Raw genomic sequence first — 19,809 nt, 5'->3', positions numbered from 1 at the left:
GCTGTGGGTTAGAGGGGCTTGGCAGCCCCCCAAACATCTAGGACTCCTGTCTCCCTCTCTCTTGGCTCCTGGGCTCCTCAAGACTCTGTCCCCCTTAACTGCCTTCTGAGTCTAAGCTCTTTCCTTCCAGCTCTTCCACTGGCCAACTCCTGCAGTACTGTCTCTGTCTCCCCAAGACCCACCTCTCCCCAAGACCCACCCCACGGGTGCCCAGACAGAACGGGGCTGGGGGGGAGGAGCTGCTTTTCTGGGGCCCCCCTCTAATTGATGAGATGGAGGGGGAATGGCCACGAGGGGAAGGGCCCTCCCAGCCACGCAGAGGGCCCCCAGGAGCCAGACAGGAAACAGCTTCAGGAAGGACAGACAGCATCAGACCCGGCCCGAGTCCCAGGGGTCAAGGCTGAGGGCGGCGCGGGAGCCCTCCTAAACGCGACGGTGGGAGAGTGAGGACCATGATTTGGGAATCTGGCCCTCCTTCTCTCGGATCCAAGTACCTTTTATTTACCCTTGCATGCTCCCCATCTCAACCCAGAGGCCCCGTTTCTCCGCACGTTTTCAGCGCTACGCTGCGCGCAGAGTAGGTCCTCAATACTTAGTTTATTGAATGACTGTGTGAATGTTCGCTCCACGGTTATTTAAGCTGAGATTGCTGCCTCGGGGCCCGCTGGGCCACCCCTCCGTCCTCAAAAGTCTCCCTCCAAACACGGTCCCCTGCGCCAACTAGGGGGTGGTGGGTGAATCCAGGAGAAGAATCCGAAGTCCGCAGGAAGCATCCGACAGGGCTTCGCGTGTGCGGCCCTCCAAGCTGCTGGGTGCGTTTCTCTGCTCCCTGGTGTCTGCTGGGCTCAGGCCTGCCCGGAACGGGGGCGGTGGCGGTGGAGGGGGAGGGCATCCCTGGGCCCCGGCCCCGACACGCGCGGTCCGGGCCAGGGCGCACGGCCTCGGTGCAGGTCCGGGCGGTCCCCCGCGCGACGCCAGCCGCCCCTCCCCCTCCTCCAAACTTTCTCCCAACTTCCCGACCTGCTCCGCTCTGCGCCCCGCTCCGCTTCCCTCATGAATTATTCAGCAGGGCGCCCTCCAATCAGCGCGCCCCGGCCCCCTGGCCAAGCGGTGGCTGGGGGTGGGGGAGCTCCCCCCGCCCCCCGCGCGCCCCTCCCTCCCGGCCAGGCGCCGCCCGGCCCAGTCCCCAGCCCGGCCCAGCCCCAGCCCGCCCGGCCCGCGCCGCAGTCTCCCTCCCTCCCGCTCCGTTCCCCGCTCGGCTCTCACCCTCCCCGCCGGCGCGGAGCGCACTCGGCCCGGCGGCACGAGCAGCGCCACTCCAGGGAGGGGGGGAGACCGCGAGCGGCCGGCCCACCCCCCAGCAGCCTGCTGGGGCGGGACCCCGAGGCCCCGGAGGGACCCCGACTCCAGCCACGTCTAACTCTGCGCCCCCGCTGCCAGGACGCCCCCCGCCTTCTCGTCTGCGCGCGCGGCGGGGACGCGGGGCCACACCTGGGCGCCGCCACCCGGTGCCCGGCTCGCCCGCATGGGCCCGCGCTGAGGGCCCCGAGCGAGTCACGCGCGGGGAGTCGTCGGCCACCCGCTCCGGCGAGGGTTCAGACCTGGGGGGGCTAGCGCCCCCCAAACTCGGATCGGATCCAACCAGAGTGAGGCGGCGCCATGGAGCTCCGGGCTCTGCTCTGCTGGGCTTCGCTTGCAGCCGCCCTAGAAGGTGAGTTCTCTTGGGGGCACCCCGGACCTTCTGGGGCCCCCGAAGAGGCGCCTCGGAGTGGAAGGGCCGACCTCTGTCTCCCCCTAACCCGGCACCCCAGCCCCGAACGCTCCGGACCAATAGTGCTAGCGCGGGAGGGGGGCGGGGAGGAGGCGGCCCAGCGGGGAGTGGAGTTTTCTTTTGTTTGGGAAAGACTTGGAGTCGAGCTTCGTCCCGGGACGTGCCCCGGTCCCGGCTCCCCGAACTCTTACACTCCCGTCTCCAGACGCCCTTGGCAGCTTTTCGTTTTCTCCCGACTCCAACCTGCAGAACTCTCTCCAGAGTTTCTGTCCCTCTTCTCACCTCCGCCAAACAGGAGGAAACATTTCTGGAGGAACAAGAGGACAGGCAGAACTTTGTGCTAGGCCATAAAACTCCGCCCGCCCCCCATTCCCGAGCGTTCACACCTTGATCCTACAATTCCCCTCGCCGCCGTCGGGGATGGCCGCCTTCTGCACTGAAGTCTCCAAACTTCCCAATCTCTCCCCAATCCTGGAGCAGGGAGGCTCCTGCCCTGGCTTCCCCAGGCTGCACCCCAGCCCTTGCCTCAGTCCCACCAGAGTCCTTTTCTCTAACCCTCGCCTGCCTCTTGTCCCCTGAACTCAGCCTGACTTCTGTCTCCTAGGCTCTCTTAAATTTCTACTTTTTCTGCGCTGCTGCAAATGTTACTTTATCCATGAGCCTCTGCCCTCCCCTCAACCTCTAGCGGGGAAGCGGAGAGCCCCATAAACCCTCCTCCCACGGCCCTAATCTCCTTTCAATGAGTTGCCTCCTTCCCCTCCTTCACTGCCTGCAATCAAAGGGGTCTCTGGGGAGTGGGCCATGGGGGGCTGCTGAGAAGAAGGAATCAAAGGCAGTTGGAAACACGTCTCCTCCAGGCTGGGCAGTGCTGCTCTGGACTGGGGATCAAAGGCAGAGTGTGGGGGAGAAGGGAGACTTGCTGGGCTCAGGAAGACCAGAAAGAACCAGAGGGAGAGAGGGAGGAAGGCGAAGCAGGGCGAAAACCCACCAGGATGATGTGTGGTGAGAGAGAAAGCAAGATGCCAAGGGGAACAGGGAGTAACTTCGAATTCCTGTTACCCAAGTGCTTTCCAAGCCCAAGGCCCGGTGCTGTGTGCTTTCAGTTTTCCCGGTCCCAACAACCCTGTGGTGGGAAGTATTGTTACCCCCCATTTTACAGGTGAGCAGACTGAGACAGGCGTTCAGTCTTTTATCCAAGGCCCTGTGCCCCAGTGAAGGTGAAAGATGGGAGACAGAAAGCAGAGTGACAGTCAGAGAGATGGCGGTGGCCGGAGAGCGGGGGAGAGGTGAGAGGCAAGAGAAATGACGGCTCTAAGAGAGGGAGGCAGGCAGGACCGCGATAGGATGAGAGAAAAGGGAGCCACTTGGAGCGCCCAGGACAGCCTGAAACAGACAGTGGGTAAATTGGAGACAGGAAAACACTCTCCAGTCTGGAACAATGGAGGGTGGAGACGGCTGCCTCTATCCACCCGCTTCCCAGAACCCGGGCATCCTGTCCCCAGTGTGCCGGGCTGTCTCCTGCCACCCATGGGGGGCCCGGGCCTCTCCTCGGGCTGGCTGGGCCTCCACCTAACCCCTGGCCCTCCGTGGACATCACCTGATCTCTGGGGGGAGGCTGCCCCACCCACCTACCTTCCTGTCTCTCCTACAGTCGGGGAGGGGGGACCTGGGCCCAGGTGTGCTGCAGGCTCCTCCCCGGCCAGACCTGTAGCGCGCCCCCCCCCATCTCCCAGGGGATTCCCCTACCCTCCCTCCACCCTCCCCAGTGCAGTTCTCCTAATCCCCTCCTTCCACCAGAGCCCCACCTCTCCCCTCCCCGGCACCCCTCCCCCGAGGCCAGAGCTGAGCCAGGTGTGATCACCCCCCCATACCCACACCCCTAAAATCCCCTCCCCTCTTCTTTCCTGTAACCAAATCCAGATGTGAGGCCTCTCCAGACAGAGGCCGAGGGCAGGGAACCCCAGCGTCCTGGCCTCCAGGACATCTTCCTCCGAGGACAGCTAGGCAGTGAGGGGGTGGAGGGTCAGGGCTGGGGTGTTTGGTCTGAAGATCAGAGTCAGGGGAACAGAGGCAGCATCTTTGCGCTTGGGAGAGGAACTGCAGAGGCGGGGGTCGACCTTGGTGGGAGGGGTGTCCCCCTACCCCACTTCAGGTCAGGGTCAGGTCTGGGCTCAAGTTTGCCCCTTTCTGAGCTGTTTGGCCATTTTTTCCCCTTTCAGCAGCTGTGTCTTCCCTTCTCTGGGGCATAGCAGTTCACAGAGGCCTGGACCTGGGAGTCCTGGGGGTCAGCTCCCTGCCTGCCAGCTGTTAGGGGCAGGGCTAGCGCTCAGAAAAGAGGCTTGAAATCTGGGAACTGGTCGGGGGTGGTGGGCAGAGGGCAGGGCAGGCTCCCCTCCCTGGCCTGTCTGTCTCAGCTCCCAGGTCTTCCTGTGTCTCTCCCAAGCTCCGACTGACTCTGTCTGTCTGTCTCAGAGACCCTACTGAACACAAAATTGGAAACTGCTGATCTGAAGTGGGTGACATTCCCTCAGGTGGACGGGCAGGTAAGAGCTGGGGCTCGGCAGGAAAACCAATGGGGGTGGGGGGGTCACCTGTGCTGCTGCTGCATACACCCCCACACACACACATCTCAGCAGCCAGGGCAGATGTCCTCTGAGCCCTCACCCTCCAAGGGTCCCCCCAGCCTCCCTCCTGGCTTCACGGCAAAGACTCTGGAACTAACCCTCGCCCACCGGCTCAGCAGCCCCCCTTCTCCCCACAGTGGGAGGAGCTGAGCGGCCTGGATGAGGAGCAGCACAGCGTTCGGACCTATGAGGTGTGTGACTTGCAGCGGGCCCCGGGCCTGGCCCACTGGCTGCGCACTGGCTGGGTCCCCCGCCGCGGGGCTGTCCACGTGTACGCCACACTGCGCTTCACCATGCTGGAGTGTCTCTCCCTGCCGAGGGCCGGCCGCTCCTGCAAGGAGACCTTCACCGTCTTCTACTTTGAGAGTGACGCGGACACGGCCACAGCCCACACGCCAGCCTGGATGGAGAACCCCTACATCAAGGTACCCAAGCGCCCTGGGGAAGGGGGACTGGCCTGGGGGATGGAAGCAGGAAACTCCCAGCTTGAGGAGGAAAGCGGGTCGTCTGCTAGGTGGAATGGCCAGTCTACTACACTGGGCAAGTACCAGTGGGTCGCCAGGGCATTCCTCCCTCGCCCCTTCACAGCCTTTGTACCAGCTGATGCCTCACCCCGTAGTGCCTTCTCGCTGCTTCTCCCACCCAGCTCCTACTTGTCTTGTGATTCCAGCTCTGGGGTCCCGCCTGCCGTCTCACTCGTTATACTTTTAACTGATCATTAACTTTTCATCATTTCCTTCCTTTCTGTTTCCTCAGCACAGAGTCCAGAGCTTGGCCTAGAATAGATGTTGATAAGTGTCTGTAGGGTGAGTGAGTGCACAGCAAGGGGAGGCTGGACTCTTCTTAGGAGCTCAGTGAACATTAATGGACAATGTTGGGGCCTACAAGAAAGCACACACTGGGAAAGGTGGGGAGAAGGTTCTGGAACAGGGACTGAGCATGTCACAGAGATGGTGAGCCTGGGCAAAAGATAGTCCCGCGGGGTCCTCGGGGAGTGGAAGGCTGTGGCAGCGAGTCTCTTCCCTCCCTGGCAGGTGGACACAGTGGCTGCCGAACACCTCACCCGGAAGCGCCCAGGGGCAGAGGCCACAGGGAAGGTGAACGTCAAGACGCTGCGCCTGGGCCCGCTCACCAAGGCCGGCTTCTACCTGGCCTTCCAAGACCAGGGCGCCTGCATGGCCCTGCTATCCCTGCACCTCTTCTACAAGAAGTGCGCCCAGCAGACTGTGAACCTCACCTACTTCCCGGAGACCGTGCCTCGGGAGCTGGTGGTGCCCGTAGCCGGCAGCTGTGTGGCTGACGCCATGCCCTCCCCCGGCCCCAGCCCCAGCCTCTACTGCCGGGAAGACGGCCAGTGGGCCGAGCAGCCGGTCACGGGCTGCAGCTGCAATGCGGGGTTCGAGGCCGCCGAGGGGAACACCAAGTGCCGAGGTGAGGGGAGGGGGCAGGTACCCTGCTCGTACCCCCTTCTCAAGATTTCCAGTTTGAACGTTCTTCTGCTGCGCTGGGCACTCAGTTACTGGAGGGTGTGTTTTCAGGGCCCCCAGCAATTCCTGACTCCACGAAATTCCTTTCTGGACCTGACAGGCTCTCCTGGGCTAGGGGACCTTGTTGGACTCAGAGGTTTCGTGAACTCTAGTCCTGTTCATTATGGTTTCCTCTTAATTTACTGATACTGAGTTCTCACTCAGCTTGTTCTTGAGAGCAGAGATTCTTAACCTGGGTTTTATAGATAGGATGAGGGAATCTGTGAACTTTGGTGGAAGAGAAAAAAAAAAAAAGATGGCTTTTTCTTTTCACTCATCTCTACCTGAAACTGGTCACTCCTTTTACGGAATGTCAGTCACAGCCCAGCGGTCCAAGCAAGACCTGAGATTTGGGCACCATTCAAATGCTGGTGGTTTTCACAGCTCAATAGAGATGATTTGCAAGAAGAGCAACATGTTGTTTTCACTCTCTGTGACTTCAGAATTTTGTTGGCTGTCAGTCCTGCCACTGTATCTTATTAATAGAGAAACACACTCTTTGCCATGTTGCAAACTTTTCTTCCTGCATTTTTTTTTCAAGTATCTTTATTCTTAACGTGTGTGTGTGCTTAGTCACTCAGTTGTGTGTGACTCTTTGTGACCCATGGACTGTAACCCACCAGGCTTTTCTATCCACGGAATTCCCCAGGCCAGAATACTGGAGTCGGTTGCCATTCCCTTCTCCACCTGTTTTCATCATTGTATTTTCACTTACTTGGTTTTATTGGTAATCTATGTATTTTATGGTGTACGTTTAAAATCATCATTCTGAGCAAGGGTCTTGAGTTTCACCAGGCTGCCATGGGGTGGTAAGGGGTGCACACCTTGCTCTGGAAGAAAGTCTTCTCCTCTTATAGGCCAAGTTTCTGAGCTCCTCACTCCCTGCGCCCCTCTTTGCACCTCATGCAACTTTATTTTTTTTTTTTTGGCCACACTGTGTGGCACGTGGGATCCTAGTTCCCTGACCAGGGATCGAACCTGCACTCCCTGCAGTGGGAGCTCAGAGTCTTAATCCCAGGACCACCAGGGAAGTCCCTCGTGCACTTTTAACAACTGCTAAATGTCCTTTTTTTTTTTTCCTGGATCTCCCCCAACCCCACCGCTGAATGTCTTTGATGCAAGTTCTGATGGACGCTTTCTCTCTCAGCCTGTTCTCAGGGCACCTTCAAGCCCCTGCCCGGGGAGGGGTCCTGCCAGCCGTGCCCAGCCAACAGCCACTCTAACGCCTTTGGCTCGTCCGTCTGCCAGTGTCGCATCGGGTACTTCCGGGCCAGCACAGACCCCCGGAGTGCACCCTGTACCAGTAAGTGGCCAGCGACCCGTGGGGCGGGCCCTTCACCCCAGCCCCCGTCCTCCCATGCCCTCCTCCTCTTGACCCTGGCCTGGTGCCCAGCCGACGCAAGACATCAGTGTGGCTGTAGGTTTGTCCCCACTGCCCATGCCCGGCCATTCTCTCAGCGTCCGCCTGACGCCCTGGTCTCCCGCAGCCCCGCCGTCCGCCCCGAGAAGCGTGGTTCCCCGCCTGAACGGCTCCGCCCTGCACTTGGAGTGGAGCGCCCCCCTCGAGTCAGGCGGCCGGGAGGACCTCACCTATGCGCTCCGCTGCCGAGAGTGCCGCCCCGGAGGGTCCTGCACGCCCTGCGGGGGAGACCTGACCTTCGACCCCGGCCCCCGGGACCTGCTGGAGCCCTGGGTGGCGATTCGCGGGCTGCGTCCTGATGTCACCTATACCTTCGAGGTCACCGCCTTGAATGGGGTGTCCTCCTTGGCCAGTGGGCCGGTCCCGTTTGAGGCTGTGAATGTCACCACCGACCGCGAGGGTGAGACTGGGGACGGGGGGCAGCCTGTGGTTGGATGGGAGAGGCCAGCGAGGGGGGTGGACAGTCTAAAGGTCTGAGGCAGGGAGAAGGCAGCCGCTGGGGAGTGGAGTTCCCAGGAAATACACTGGGTCAAGGCCTTTGGGGCAGGAGGCAGAAAGAGAGTGTTAAATAGATGCAAAGGCGGGCGGTAGAGTTCAGAGAGAGCCGGGAGGAAATCCCGAAACAGCTGGAGGACCCAGACAAGTGTGGCCGGCAGAGGGAGAGCTGGGGAAGATAAGGGCCAGACCTGCCCCGCTCCAGGGCCCCAACGCGTCTGTCCTTCGCAGTGCCACCCCCAGTGTCTGACATCCGGGTGACTCGGTCATCACCCAGCAGCTTGAGCCTGGCATGGGCGGTTCCCCGGGCACCCAGCGGAGCAGTGCTGGACTACGAGGTCAAGTACCATGAGAAGGTGAGAACCAGGCCCCACCCTGGGGGGTGGAGGTGGGCAGTGGGACCTGCTCCAGGGCCCGGGACACCTGAATCACAGGCATCTGCCATATACCAACAAATGATCTTGTGTCAACCTCTTGGCCTCTCTGAGCTTCATGTCTTCACTGTAAAACGCTTAGGAAAGGAATTTCCTGGTGGTCCAGTGGTTAGGACTCCACACTTCCCTGGTCAAGGAACTAAGATCCTGCACGCCAAGCAGGATGGCACCCTCCCCACCCCCCGCAAATGCTTTAGATAATGGAACTTACCCCACAGAATGGCTGCCAAGACTAAACGATATAATTCATGCAATACACACAGTTCAGTGCATACATAGTGAAAGTCACTCAGTCGTGCCCAGCTCTTTGGGACCCCATGGACTATACAGTCCGTGGAATTCTCCAGGACAGAATACTGGAGTATTCTGTAGTATACTGTATAGTATACTGTAGTATACTGGAGTAGCCTTTCCCTTCTCCAGGGGATCTTCCCAAGTCAGGGATTGAACCCGGGTCTCCCACATTGCAGGCGGATTCTTTACCAACTGCGCCACAAGGGAAGCCCCAGTGCAAACATAACTGAGCACAAAGGCCTCGCCTGTCTCACAGCAGGGTGGAGATGCCAGTGATGGGAGGCCCAGGGCAGGGGAGATGGGAAGAGCTGTGGAATCAGGGAGCCCTGGCTTACGGCCAGCCTCTCTCTCCTCCCGAACAGGGTGCTGAGGGCCCCAGCAGCGTGCGGTTCCTGAAGACATCGGAGAACCGGGCAGAGCTGCGGGGACTGAAGCGGGGAGCCAGCTACCTGGTCCAGGTGCGGGCACGCTCCGAGGCCGGCTACGGGCCCTTTGGCCAGGAGCACCACAGCCAGACCCAGCTGGATGGTGAGTCTGGGGGGCAGGGCGTTCCTGGGGTTGGCTGTCCCCAGGCAAGGAGGCCTTGGCTCTCAGGACCCCCGAAGTCACGTCCCTCCTGCTTCTCTATCCACTGCGAGGCATTCTGGCCTGGCGATGGGACATAGAAACCAAATCCAGCAGCTGGGTGTGAAGGCCCGCTCAGCGGCTTTCCAGCTATGTGACCTTTAGCAAAAACTTGACCCCTGAGCCCCAGCTCTCTCATCCAACACATGGAAATGGGAGGCCTCTCTCCCAGGGCTCCAAGGATTAAATGAGGTGACACTTTGATAGTTTTTATATGCTGGCCCAAGGGTTTTTGTCCTAAACCTTTTAATTTTTTTTTACAGTTTTATTGGGATATGATTCATCTACCTTATGATTCACCCATTTAAAATGTATAATTCATTGGCTTGTAATATATTCACAGAGTTGTGCAACCATCCCTGTAATTAATTTTAGAACATTTCAGCACCTCAGAAAGACACATATACCCCTTCCATTACCTCTCAGCCCCCGGCAAACACTCATGTACTTTTTTGTGTCTGGATTTGCCCATTCTGAATCTTTCATACACGTGCTGTCATACGATACAGTCTTGTGACTGGTTGCTGCTGCTTTCACGTGGCATAATGTTTTCTAGGTTCACCCATATTGTAGAATATATCAGGACTTCATTCCTTCTCGTAGCCGGAAAATACTCCGTTAAGTGGCTGTCGCGTTTTTCTTTATCCATTCATCTGTTGATGGATATTTAGGTTATTTCCACCTTTTCATTTTTAGCCTTAGGTATCTCCTATTGCGGAGAAGGCAATGGCATCCCACTCCAGTACTCTTGCCTGGAAAATCTCATGGACGGAGGAGCCTGGTAGGCTACAGTCCATGGGGTCGCTAAGAGTCGGATACGACTGAGCGACTTCACTTTCACTTTTCCCTTTCATGCACTGGAGAAGGAAATGGCAACCCACTCCAGTATTCTTGCCTGGAGAATCCCAGGGACAGTGGAGCCTGGTGGGCTGCCGTCTCTGGGGTCGCACAGAGTCGGACACAACTGAAGCGACTTAGCAGCAGCATCTCCTATTCAAGTGGGACTTTTTTGTGGTCACCAGTATTTATAACAGAACAGAATCAAACCCACTCAGGCTGGGAAGCTTCTTCCCTGGCCCTGAGGGACTTGAGTGGAGCCCACGGGCCCTCGGGGTCTCCCTGATCTCAGTTCTTCTCCTCCAGAGAATGAGAGCTGGAGGGAGCAGCTGGCCCTGATTGCAGGCACGGCGGTCGTGGGCGTGGTGCTGGTGTTCGTGGTCATTGTCATCGCAGTTCTCTGCCTCAGGTGAGCGTCCTGGGCACCTGAAGGCCCTAATGAAACCCCCTGGAGCTGGCCGCCCGCCCTCTTGCTCCAGGTCGAGGCTCCCTGGATGTCCTGGGAACCTACTGCTTTCACCTGGAATCCTCTCTGACTCCTGCTTCTCTCTTCCTATCCGTTCCCTCTGGAACTCAGTTCCCTCTGGGACATGTGACTCAGTTTACCTCCTCTGTCCCATCCTCTCCAGGAAGCAGAGCAACGGGAGAGAAGCTGAGTACTCGGACAAGCACGGCCAGTATCTCATCGGGCATGGTGGGTAGACCCTTCCTGAAGGATTCGGGGCTGGGGCGAGAGCTGTGAGCCCAGGGAATCTGAGTGCTATGGGAGTCACTGCTTGGCTAACGGGCCCCATGCGATTCCCCAGGTACTAAGGTCTACATTGACCCCTTCACTTACGAAGACCCTAATGAGGCTGTCAGGGAGTTTGCAAAAGAGATCGATGTCTCCTATGTCAAGATTGAAGAGGTGATTGGCGCAGGTGAGTGGAAAAGGCCTGGGTGCCGGGGAGGAGGTGGAGTTGGTGGGGGGGTGGGTATGGCAGGGCCAGCCAGACCCCCTGGGAGAGGAGAGCTGACCCTCAGTGTGCTTCCTGAAGGCGAGTTTGGGGAGGTGTGCCGGGGGCGCCTCAAGGCCCCTGGGAAGAAGGAGAGCTGCGTGGCCATCAAGACCCTGAAGGGCGGCTACACGGAGCGGCAGCGGCGGGAGTTCCTGAGCGAGGCCTCCATCATGGGCCAGTTCGAGCACCCCAACATCATCCGCCTGGAGGGCGTGGTCACCAACAGCGTGCCCGTCATGATCCTCACCGAGTTCATGGAGAACGGCGCCCTGGACTCCTTCCTGCGGGTGAGTCCCCCCAACACCCCAGTCCACCCTGCCCTCCCCCAGCACAGCCAGGCAGCTCAGAGCCCAGGACAGACGGTGGGTCCTGTGTCGCTGCCCCTCTGCCCTTCATCCTCCGCCAGGGAAGGTTGAGTCCTGGGACTGGTCTCCCCGTGGGGCCGGCTGACCCCGGGATCTGGAGGGGCTGTCATCCGTCCTTGTGACAAATATTTACTGAGCGTCTCCTTGTGCACCCGCCACTGTCCAGGGCCTCAGGAATTCGAGCCCTGAACGTCTCTGCTCTTGGCAAGCTGCTGGTATAATGTGGGAGACTGGAAGTTAATAAGTACACACAAGCTTTTATAGAAAGTAAACAAAATTTCAGATGTGAAAAAAATTAAACAAGCTCATAGAAATGAGAGGAAAGAGCTCATTTTTGCTACTTTAACAAAATTGTATGAAGTTTTATTAATTTTTTAAACTTTGCTAGGCATCTTTTTTAAAAAAACAAAACTGTTTTTTGTGGCTGCACCATGCGGCCTGTGGTACTTCCCTCACCAGGGATCAAACCTGTGCCCCCTGCAGGGGAAGTGCAGAGTCTTAACCACTGGACCACCAGGGAAGTCCCCAAAAGGTTTTTCTACATAGCAAAACACTGTTGCATTTAAGAGAATGACAACAACCCCCTGGTATCACCTAATGCCTATGTGATACTCATATTTCTCCAGTTGTCCCCAACATGTCCCAGCATCCAGTTCAGGATCAACCATTGCACTGGTGGCTATTGTTTTGAGTCTTTTTAATCCCAGGATAGTCCTTGGTCGTTCTGATAGGCTGAAGGGCTGGACCACTTGTCCACTCGAATGTCTTACTTATCTTCTAGATTGATTGGATTCTTCCTCGTGGGGTCATTTAGCTTGTTTCTCTTGTGTTTCCCATAAGGGAAGCTGTATGTAACACTGTGATAAGTTCAGAATTCTATGTCTGTGGCCAGCCTCCATCAGGGGTGCGGTGTACTTCCCACGGTACTGCATTAGGAAACACAGGCTGCCCGGCTCCCGTCACGAGGGATGCTGCGGCAGACGCTGGGGCAGTGCCTTGTGGATGCAGAAGTTTGTTCCATTGTCTGGTTGCAGGAGAGGGAAGAGGGTCTGTCTTAGAAGAGATGGCATCTGGGTAGATGAGAAAGCCAGCTGTGAGAAGATGGGGGCGGGGGGAAGCATATTGGGGACTGAAGAGCCCCCCAGAGTATATAGGATCTGGTGTGTTCGAGAAGCAGAAAGGCTGGTAAAGCTGAACCAGGTCAGCAGAGGAGCAATGGTGGATCACGTCGTAGTTGGTGGCTGGGTCTCGTGGCCTTAGAACTGTGAGTGTGATTAGAAGTCCAAAAGAGGAAGCTTTGGGGAGGATATCAGCAGAAGTGACAGTCGCTCAGTCGTGTCCAACTCTTTGCGACCTCAAGGACTGTAGCCTGCCATGGAATTTTCCTCTGGCATGAGGAGGCAGAGGAGGACAGCCTCCTCTGTCCGTGGAATTTTCCAGGTGTGAATACTGGAGTGGGTAGTCTATCCCTTCTCCAGGGGATCTTCCCAATCCAGGGATCGAACCCAGGTCTCCCCCATTGCAGGCGGATTCTTTACCGTCTGAGCCACCAGGGAAGCCCATCAGCAGGAGAGGGAGACGATTTAAGAAGATTCCTTTCACAGGTGCTGGGGAGCAGGGGCAGAAACCAAGAGCCAATGAGTGGTTGTTGTTGTTTGGTCTCTCAGTTGTGTCCGCTCTTTGCGACCCCATGGACTGTAGCCCTCAAGGCTCTTCTGTCCATGAGATTCTCCAGGCATGAATACTAGAGTGGGTAGCCATTCCCTTCTCCAGGGGATCTTCCCAATCCAGGGATCAAACCCAGTTCTCCCGCATTGCAGGTGCTTTGGAGCAGGGGCAGAAACCAGGAGCCGATGGGTTGTTGTTTGGTCTCTTAGTCATGTCCACTCTTGGCGACCCCATGGACTGTAGCTCTCAAGGCTCCTCTGTCCATGGGATTTCCCAGGCAAGAATACTGGAGTGGGTTGCCATTTCCTCCTCCAGGGGATCTTCCTGACCCAGGGATCGAACCCACGTCTCCTGCATGGGCAGGCGGATTCTTTACCGCTGAGCCACCAGGGAAGCCTGCCGATGAGGACACGGGCAGTCACTCAGGCCATGGGGGCTGCAGTGGGTGTGGAGAAGCAGTTGGGTTTGGGGTGTGTTTTGGAGGCATAGCCGGCAGAACTTGCTGATGGATCGTAGGCTGTGAACAGGGGAGAGAGAGGAATCGTGGAGCCTCCAAGGTCTCAACCCTGAGGGTCTGGAAGTGGGGCCACCAACTTAGATGCAAGGCATGGAACAGATGCAGGCTTGGAGGATGGGTTCAGAATTCAGTTTCTGGACTCAGCGTTGCTGGCCCTACAGGACTGCCAAGAATCCCCTGCATGCTATCTGAACCCAGAGGACGGGCTTAGTTAACCATCCGTGACTGGCGGGCTTACCTGGTGAGAGCAGACTCTGTGAAGGTGAAGGTCGGGCTTTAGACCTTGGTTTTGGTGCTGCGGTTACCAATCACACCTGACTCCTCACCATTCTCTTGCATCCTATATACAGTTGGTCCAAGAGGGCTAAGGGAGAGTGTGGCTGGATCAACGCCAAGGCATGCCTCTCCACCTGGAGACAGGTGTCTTCACCGCACACTCGTAACTTTCATCACTCTGTTGCTGTCAAATAAAAAGAATATGTTAGATCCAAACCATTTGTCTAATATTTCCTGGATGGAGTGCACTGTACTAGGTTAAATGGAAGAAAGTATAATCTTTTTTGAATTTTCTTTTTTATTTTTTTTAACACTGAAACATTTTGTGTTGGGCTATAGCCGATTAACGGTATTGTGATAGTTTCAGGTAAACAGCGAAAGGACTCAGCCATACATATACACGTACTCATTCTCCCCCAAACCACCCTCGCATCCAGGCTGGCACATAACATTGAGCAGAGTTCCATGTGCTATACAGTAGGTTCCCGGCTCCTTATAATCTAATTACGAGAGACTGAGCGCATGTATTTGAAACAGGAACAGTTATAAGCATTGTGTCACAATACTGCAGAGAGACTGAGAGAACTCGAGTGAAAGAAAGCAGAAGGGGTTTACCTGGGATGTTGGCAGGCCTGCCCTACAGGTGGGCGTGAGATGGGTCTGGAAGGTATAAATACGGTTTATTTTATTTTTTAATGTATTTGTTTTTATTGAGTTATTTGGCTGTGCCAGGTCTTAGTAGTGGCATGCAGGATCTTTGATCTTGGTTGCAGTTTTCAGAATCTTCAGTTGCAGCACGCGAACCCCTATCTGCGGCTTGTGGGATCTTAGTTACCCGACCAGGGATTGAAACCCAAGCGCTCTGTATTGGGAGTGCAGAGTCTTAGCCACTGGAGCACCAGGGAAGTCCCATAAATATGGTTTAGAATGTCGGAGAAAGAGGGGAGTCCTAACTGCGACCCCCACCATGTCCATCTCCAGCTGAACGACGGCCAGTTCACCGTGATCCAGCTCGTGGGCATGCTACGGGGCATTGCCTCGGGCATGCGCTACCTCGCCGAGATGAGCTACGTCCACCGAGACCTGGCCGCCCGCAACATCCTGGTCAACAGCAACCTCGTCTGCAAGGTCTCAGACTTCGGCCTCTCCCGATTCCTGGAGGAAAACTCCTCCGACCCCACCTACACGAGCTCTCTGGTGAGGCTGAGGGACAACCATGTGATCTAGGTTTTTAGGGCCAGGTTGGAAGGCAGGAGGCTGAGGGACTGACAGCTCTGGTCCAGGCCAGGATGTAGGAGCAGACCTACATTGTAGCGTACGTGGGGGCTGGGGGATCAGCTTAAGGAACCTGTCTGCCAAGAGTCTGGGAAAAGAACAGAGGTGGGGAGCTGGCCGTTTAGGGCACCGAAAGAAAGGCCTGAGCTGGGGGAGACGCAGAATGCCTGAGTCCTGGGAGTCCCTCAGCTCACCTGTCCTCCCCTGTCTTTAGGGAGGAAAGATTCCCATCCGCTGGACAGCCCCCGAGGCCATTGCCTTCCGGAAGTTCACATCTGCCAGTGATGCCTGGAGCTACGGGATTGTCATGTGGGAGGTCATGTCATTTGGGGAGCGGCCATACTGGGATATGAGCAATCAGGATGTAAGTATCCCGTGGTCCCACCAACCTGCCCTGGAATGTCTTGTCTCTTGGGATGTGGGGCGGCGGGGTGGGGGGGGATGCGTTCTTAGAGAGCTCATCACTGTTGGGTCCTTGAGGTGGTGAGGGCAGCATGGTGAGGAGGTGATCTGTGTCGAGAGTTTGATAACGGCTCATCTGGTCACAGACGGAGGCGGAGATGGAGGGCAGGCTTGGGAGGTTACATGTCTGGATCATAGCTAAAGAGCTTCTAGGATGTTGAGCCACAGCCAGCCTGGGCCCTGGCTGGGAGGACCACCGCCAGGTTAGCCCTTCGTCGGGCCTACAGCACCCCTCCCGGCGTCTGTTAAGTCGCCACTTCCCTGGGGTCCCTCGGCAGCTTCGTTTTCCCCTTGATGCTTCCCCTCACCCAGTGCTTCTTCCACCCATCATTCCAGGTGATCAATGCCATTGAACAGGACTACCGGTTGCCCCCGCCCCCCGACTGCCCCACCTCCCTGCATCAGCTCATGCTGGACTGTTGGCAGAAAGACCGGAATGCACGGCCCCGCTTCCCCCAGGTGGTCAGTGCCCTTGACAAGATGATCCGGAACCCTGCCAGCCTCAAAATCGTGGCCCGGGAGAATGGCGGGTGAGGACCCCAGAGGACAGACCCTCTTTCCTGCACTCTGCCACCCCGAGAACCTTGCTTCTCCCCCTCCAGAAGTATCGGTCCTTTTGGTGGTATGTGGGATGGTCCCCTCCCGCCTCTCCAGGCCTGGGCTCTGCGTCCCCGCCCTGACACACGCTGGTGCTCAGCTGGCCTTCAGCATATCCGCATCCTTGCCCCCCCAGGGCCTCGCACCCGCTCCTGGATCAGCGGCAGCCTCACTATTCAGCTTTTGGCTCTGTGGGGGAGTGGCTTCGAGCCATCAAGATGGGAAGATACGAAGAAAGCTTTGCAGCCGCTGGGTTTGGCTCTTTCGAACTGGTCAGCCAGATCTCCACTGAGTAAGACGTGGTGGGAGCCGGGGGGCTGGGGGAGCAGTGGTGAGGGCCAAGCAGCCAGGACGGGTAGAATCTGGATGACCAGGGTCAGGCCCACAGTTTCAGCAGGGGCCTTTGAGGTCAACTTCTGGTGCCCATTCTAGAGCCCCTCCCCCCGAAAACAGTAACAGCTGCAGGGGCTGAGGTCAGCTGTGCCCGGCTCACCCCACCACCTCGGCCTTGGGCCATCTCGCTCCCGCTTGGAAATCTGTATCTATCTTTGTGCATCTATCTACATTCCAGACCCTGCTCTCACATTAACAACGTGTCAACTCTGGATGTTTTCCCACCCATAAAAGGAGAAGGTTGGCCTGGGTTTTGGAAATCCTTTCCAGCTTTAATGTTAAATGGTTTTACAATTCCAGTGCCTTCCAAATACTGCTTTCCCCTAGTTGGCCTCTCCCTGGTCCTCCTTTCCACCTTTCCATTCTTCTCCCAAGGACTCCTCTCACCCCGGGTTTGAATCACAGAAATAGAAGGATTAGAAATCCAGACACAGAGGGTCCAAAAGGCCCTTTCCTTGGGCAGCCAGTCTTGTCCCAGCAGGTCTGGGCCCCTCCTCCCTGACTGGTTTGAGCCTTCCCTTGACACGGGTTCACTGACATGGGTTCTTGCCTCCCATTTCTCACCGCTTCTTTCTTATCTCAGCCTCCCCACATCAGGATCGCGGCTGGGAGCAGTCTGTTTTTGTCCTCTCTCGCCCATTCCTCTCTCCGCCCACCCAGCTCCTCCTCTCTCTCTTTCTCCTTCCTATTTTTCCTTTTGATTTCTTTGTCCGGAAGACTTTTCCTTCTGACTTCTTTGTCCTCTGAAGCATTCTTTCGCCAACCTCATTTTATGGGCTTTTCTCTCCCTTTCGTTCCTCCTCTTCCCTGATTCTCTGCCTTTCCTTCTAGTTTCAGCATCCAGGGCGCAGCCCTCCACCTCTTGTTTCTCTATGCCTGCGGGTACCTAGCCTCGCCCTCTACTGCCGCTGCGCAGAACTGTGGAGGGCGCCTAAATCGGCCCCCACCCCCGGAAACTGCCCGACAACTATTGACGTCTACCCGCTTCCCCGCCGGCCATTCTGATTGGCTGACACGCCCGAGGTGGGGACGGGTTTTTGAAGGAGAGAGGACCTGGGAGGTTAGTGGTCTCACCTAGCTGTTCATTCTTCCCCAGGGACCTGCTCCGAATCGGAGTCACTCTGGCGGGACACCAGAAGAAAATCCTGGCCAGTGTCCAGCACATGAAGTCCCAGGCCAAGCCTGGAGCCCCAGGCGGGTCGGGAGCACCGGCCCCCCAGTACTGAACTGCATCTGCACGCCTGGCTCCATAGCTCTGGAGCGGCAGGGACTCCAGCGCCCGGGGATCCCTTTCTTCCTGGGGCAGAGTCGGGTGGGGGGGACCCAAGAGGCTCCCATCCCCACGTTCCACTGACTGGATTGCACTTTGAACCCATGGGGGCGGGGAGCTGGCAGTTTGGAGAGAGGATTTGGGGATTCTGCATTGTGAGATCATAACGCTCCCCCCGTCCCCCGGGGGGTGGGGGGACCCCAAACCGAGGGTGCAGGAACCCTTCCCCTCAGGATTGGGTGTGACTGGAGGAAAAGGAGCCCTTAGAGTCTGCCGACATCCCAGGGCTAGTTGGGCACGATCTCCACAGCCTCCCTTCCATCCCCAATTAGGGCCCCCAGGTTCCCCCCTCACCTTGAAGGGCAGCGGCCCTGCAGACCAAAGAGAAGGGGGGACTAGCCTGTGAGCTCGGGAGGCGGGAAGGGGCGTCATGGCCCAGTGACGAAATCATTGGACTTGCATGTCCCAACCTTGCTGCTGCCTCCGCGGAACTCAGTTTTCCCTTGTAAATGCCCCTCCCCAATCTGCTGCCTTCATATTGAAGGTTTTTGAGTTTTAGTTTTTTGTTTTTGGTCTTATTTTTCCTTTTTTTTTGTCCCGGTTTTTGTTTTTTGTTTTCTACAGTCCTTGTCATAACTTTTTGTGTTAGAGGGGACCTGTTTCATTATTGCCTCTTCGGCCCAAGTGGAAACAGGGACCCATGATTGTGTCTTGTTTCCAGAATAGTGCCTTGGTCACGCCACAACCCCCTGACATTTCCCTGCTCCCCAAGTACCCCCAAGCTGTGTCCATGAGGGCTTGTTGGGGGGTGGGGGAAGTGGTGGAAAGCAGAGACAGACACCGGTGCTTGGAGGGGTTCTTAAATTATATTTAAAACGACTGTTTTGTATAAATAAAAGAAAATGGGAAGTGTCTTCACTCGGGGTGATTAGGAGTGGGAGGGGGGTGATGGAATAGACTTCTGTGGAGGGGGGCTCTGGTATGGAGGGGCTTTTGAGCCAGGCTGACTGAAAGGGGTCGGAGGTCTGGAGATAGGGCTGTGGTGGGGGTGGGGGCTGGGTGCTTGGTTCCCAGCCCCAGGGTGTGTTTGAGGTGGTGGGGTGGGGGCACTGGAGATGAGTCACTGGCAGCTGCTTCTAACGGCTCCAGATGGCTCTGCCAAGAGCCTGGGGCACCTCCGGGGTGGGGCTGCCCTCTTCCCCCCTCCACCCGCCCTGGTTTCCAAGCCCTGGCTGAGGGGCTCTATGAGACTGGGGGAGGCCTAGCGCTCAGGGCTCTCTGGTCCTACAGCCCCCTGAAGTGGGGAGGGGGACCTGCTGGGGTGGAGGCCCCGTCAGATGAGGGAGACAGATGTGGGCCAGATGTTGACAGCTGGGGTTGGTTTAGAGGCAGTGAAGGGAGTGTCTGCATTTGGTTGTGGGGGAGGGGCAGAGGTTGGCGTGGAGGACACGGACCCCCCACGTGTATGTACACACAGACACATACGCTGGGCTGGATCTGGAGGACAATTCCCCCTTTCAAGATGCTGCCCAGGCAGGTTCTCCCAGCCTCTTGGGAAGGGAGGGGAAACCACCTGAGTATCTTCCCCCAACTTCTCCTGAACAGGAAGATGAGGCTGGGGTCAATTCCCTGATGTCTTTCTCACCATCTTGTTTCGCGGCCTGCCCGCCCCAGGGGACACCTGCAGGGGCAGGCCTGGACCCAGCCCTCTTTGTCAAGCTGGTGCAGCCTTGCCATTTTTGCATCTCAGTTGCCCCCCGTTGTCCTGCTGGGGTTGGCGTGTGTGAGTTGTTCAGTCGTGTCCAACTCTTTGCGACCCCATGGACTGTAGCCCACCAGGCGCCTCTGTCCATGGAATTTTCCAGGGGAGAATACTAGAGTGGGTTGCCATGCCCTTCTCCAGGGCATCTTCCCAACTCGGATTGAACCCAGGTCTCCTGCATTGCAGGCAGATTCTTTACCA

At 57.3% G+C, this 19,809-nt stretch overlaps 1 protein-coding gene across 2 annotated transcripts; it reads left to right on the top strand.

Moving 5' to 3' along the window:
• The first annotated feature begins 1,161 nt into the window (after positions 1-1,161).
• EPHB4 (EPH receptor B4) lies at positions 1,162-18,760 on the top strand. Of its 2 annotated transcripts, XM_081556186.1 has the most exons (18): positions 1,169-1,711; positions 2,931-3,057; positions 4,244-4,314; positions 4,533-4,820; positions 5,430-5,826; positions 7,069-7,224; positions 7,409-7,741; positions 8,068-8,192; positions 8,927-9,092; positions 10,332-10,434; positions 10,655-10,719; positions 10,832-10,945; positions 11,063-11,310; positions 14,831-15,046; positions 15,339-15,488; positions 15,923-16,116; positions 16,320-16,475; positions 17,673-18,760. In XM_081556186.1, the coding sequence occupies exons 2-18, from the start codon at positions 3,030-3,032 to the stop codon at positions 17,800-17,802; spliced, it is 2,940 nt and encodes a 979-aa protein (XP_081412312.1). In that variant the 5' UTR covers positions 1,169-1,711; positions 2,931-3,029; the 3' UTR covers positions 17,803-18,760. The 2 variants fall into 2 exon arrangements, with proteins under 2 accessions (XP_081412310.1, XP_081412312.1); XM_081556184.1 differs by lacking the exon at positions 2,931-3,057 and having other exon boundaries at positions 1,162-1,711.
• Positions 18,761-19,809: the final 1,049 nt, after the last annotated feature.

The sequence above is a fragment of the Giraffa tippelskirchi genome, chromosome 13, assembly GCF_054371585.1.
Source record: "Giraffa tippelskirchi isolate mGirTip1 chromosome 13, T2T-mGirTip1v1.2.pri, whole genome shotgun sequence".
Lineage (NCBI taxonomy): Eukaryota > Metazoa > Chordata > Mammalia > Artiodactyla > Giraffidae > Giraffa > Giraffa tippelskirchi.
This window is presented reverse-complemented; position numbering and strand designations above follow the sequence as displayed.

Excerpts from the sequence above, each read along its gene's own strand:
- EPHB4 (XM_081556184.1), top strand. The coding sequence starts at position 1,660 with ATGGAGCTCCGGGCTCTGCTCTGCTGGGCTTCGCTTGCAGCCGCCCTA. Across the intron at positions 10,435-10,654 it reads ATCGCAGTTCTCTGCCTCAG|GAAGCAGAGCAACGGGAGAG; the intron begins GTGAGCGTCCTG and ends CATCCTCTCCAG. Across the intron at positions 16,117-16,319 it reads GTGGCCCGGGAGAATGGCGG|GGCCTCGCACCCGCTCCTGG; the intron begins GTGAGGACCCCA and ends TTGCCCCCCCAG.